Here is a 2,851-nt window from a genome sequence, read left to right as displayed (position 1 = left end):
TATTGGATGTGTACATCAGAAGAGGTTTGTGACCAGATACACCTCAGGTGACTGTAGAATATGTCTTTCACCACATAATAGAGTACAGGTCTTGAGTACAGGTCTTTTTTCTACCTGAAATGGCAACACAAAGAGGTGACACTACATCTAATGCATTTTTATGTCCTCATCGCTTATAAAAATGATTTCCACAAGTAATTCACTACAAAAACTTACTTCATGATAAAAGATACTGATGAATTTCAGTAAGAACCGGATAGTAAGGCAGACTCCCTGTGTTCTGCACCAGGTCCTGAGCAGGTCACCACTGTGCCCATGTTGACATAAAACCTCAAGAGTGAAATAACTACATTTACCACAACAGAAATATAGGAAGGTAGTGAAAAAAATGTCACTCACTTTTGTTGGAAGGTTATATGATACCATTGAAGGGTCTAATTTCAGGTTTCTAACCTACACGTTGGACCAGAAATTTAACATCTGTTTATAGGAGGTCTGCCCCACTGGGATCTGTCTCCTCTGTCCACATTTTCCTTTAAATGACACCACATGATTATTGTTTGCAGAGTGTCCACAAAGGCTTCTCCCTGGGTGTTTTCAAGTTATGCTACTTCACAGAAGTGGACAAAACTGAAGCCAGTGTTAAAACAAGTCAAAGTGATTCCAAAAAAGGGGGAGCCAAAAAAACAAACCTCAAAGATATGTCAGAAACTACTACATACCTTCAGGATTTTAAACAACAAGAAACTCAGAGCTCAAGTCAGCAGCACAGGAAAGTGACGAGAAGGGGAACTTTTGGCTGAAATAGAACCGGGGAGGTCATGCAAGTGAGGGGGCCCTGGGATTTTCCTGTGCCAACAGCCCTCCCGGCTCTATTTGTTCTGAGAAATAGGCTTGTCTTTCTGTCCCTCAGTGTCTGCCCCAAGTTAAGTTAAAACCAAAGGCCATTCCACAGCCAGTTTGTGGTTTTCATCAACAGAAAGCAGACCCACAAGCAGAGCTCAGTCCTGTGTGGACACTGGTAATTAGAGTTGAACCATGTAAATAGCAGCCAGCTGTCCTTGGGTATGTGTTGATCAGTAATGGATAAAACAAGAGGCTCATTGCACATTGGACCATGTGCCAATCTGTGGGTTTCTTCACATCTTAGACTCAGACCCCTCCTTGCTCTGCCAGCCCCACCCACAGGAGCTGCTTTATATCTCCAGTCCACAGGACAGGGGAGACCAGCTGCCCCTGAATCCCAGGACAACCAGCTGGATTTCTGCTCAGAGCAGCCACAGCAGAGGCTGGGTAAGTAAATGAGCCTCCTAACCCAGAACAGACAGGCCCCGATGGGACAAAAACCGTGGGAGAACTGAGCTGAATTAGTGCCCAAAACACAAGACAGATTTGGGACAGCTGAAGGGGAAGGACATAGAACCTCAGTTCACTACAGGGCACCAGCAGAGAGAGAGATGAGAGGGTTGTCACTTATGGGACAGGGAAGCAGGATATTTTTCTCTTTTTACAGGAAACATGGTTCCAACACAGTGGAAATCCCAGCTTTGTTTCCTGCTGCTGGGGCTGTTGGGAATGACCATCTTGGTCCATGCCCCACCTCCTGGTATAACCCCAGCTCAGTGGTTTGTAATTCAGCACATTAATATGACCAGCGATGTATGCAACATTGCAATGCGGGCAATTAACTTCTATAATCGTCCTCCAAGGATATGCAAAAACGAAAATACTTTCCTCAACACAACTACATTAGCTGCTGTAACTAATCTTTGTCATACTCCTAATATAACCTGTTTCAGGCAAGGCCGTAATTGTCATAGGAGCCCAGCTACAGTGAATGTTACCTACTGCAACTCCACAGGACAGGCTCAATCTTACTTGCAGTGCCAATACCAGCAATATTTCGTGCTGAAGAACTACAGCATTGCCTGTGACAATACAAATGTTCCCGTCCACTTCGATAGACTCTACTAAACCTGGGTCAGCCCTCTGTGCCAAGTTTCTGTGCCAGCCCCACAGTCACAGCCACCGTCTCAGACCACCATCCACCCTGGATATCAGCATCAGCCCCCACGATCAGCTCACAACCCCTTTTACTCTCCACTGAGTGAAGATCCTATGCACCTGCAATAAACTTCTCTGCCGAATCACCTACACATCTGTGTGCATCTGTTTCTGCCCCTCCATAGTCACGTAGACACATCTCATCCAGATCACCTTTTCTTCCTCTAATACTCGATTTGAGGGAAATAGAGAGACACGAGGATAACAGGATTCTTGTAAAATAAAGCAACTCAAGAGTTTTCTCTCCCTCCCTTTCTCTCTCTCTTTCTTCCTCAAATTGAAAACCTGAAGCATCAACTGATCTGCATATTTACACCCAAAGAGGTAAATAGTCCAGTTGAGTAAGTGAGAAGCAAATGTCTTTGATTCTGTCTGACTAATGAGTAATAAATTTTCCATAATATATGTAAACTTTTGTTGTTAAAAAAAAAAGTAAAGCTGTGGGTGATGTAGCTCAGTGGATTGAGCTCTGGCCTGAAAACCAAAGGTTCAATGGTCAATTCCCAGTCAGGGCACATGCCTGAGGTGTGGGCCAAGTCTCCAGTGAGGCAGTCTGTAAGAGGTAACCACGCATTTATGTATCTCTCCATCTCTTTCTCCCTCCCTTCCTCTCTCAAAAAATAAATAAATAAAATCTTTTTTAAAGTAAAAATTTGCCATATTTAATGAGACAATAACAGAAAAACAAAACTATAACCTCAAAGAAAGTTTTTCTGTATGACAGTGTATCAATTCCACAGGTACTAGTGGTTTTACTAGGGATGAGTCCAGGGAGGGAGGCAAGTAT

At 43.6% G+C, this 2,851-nt stretch overlaps 1 protein-coding gene across 1 annotated transcript; it reads left to right on the top strand.

The window, feature by feature from the left end:
• Positions 1 to 1,213: 1,213 nt before the first annotated feature.
• Positions 1,214 to 2,117, top strand: LOC114490266 (non-secretory ribonuclease-like). The gene is made up of 2 exons (XM_028504216.2): positions 1,214 to 1,293; positions 1,514 to 2,117. Exon 2 carries the CDS (start codon positions 1,519 to 1,521, stop codon positions 1,972 to 1,974), a length of 456 nt encoding a protein of 151 aa, XP_028360017.1. The 5' UTR covers positions 1,214 to 1,293; positions 1,514 to 1,518; the 3' UTR covers positions 1,975 to 2,117.
• Positions 2,118 to 2,851: the final 734 nt, after the last annotated feature.

Source organism: Phyllostomus discolor, chromosome 1 (assembly GCF_004126475.2).
Source record: "Phyllostomus discolor isolate MPI-MPIP mPhyDis1 chromosome 1, mPhyDis1.pri.v3, whole genome shotgun sequence".
In the NCBI taxonomy this organism is placed as follows: domain Eukaryota; kingdom Metazoa; phylum Chordata; class Mammalia; order Chiroptera; family Phyllostomidae; genus Phyllostomus; species Phyllostomus discolor.
This window is presented reverse-complemented; position numbering and strand designations above follow the sequence as displayed.

Coding starts and splice junctions, on each gene's coding strand:
- LOC114490266 (XM_028504216.2), top strand. CDS start 1,519: ATGGTTCCAACACAGTGGAAATCCCAGCTTTGTTTCCTGCTGCTGGGG.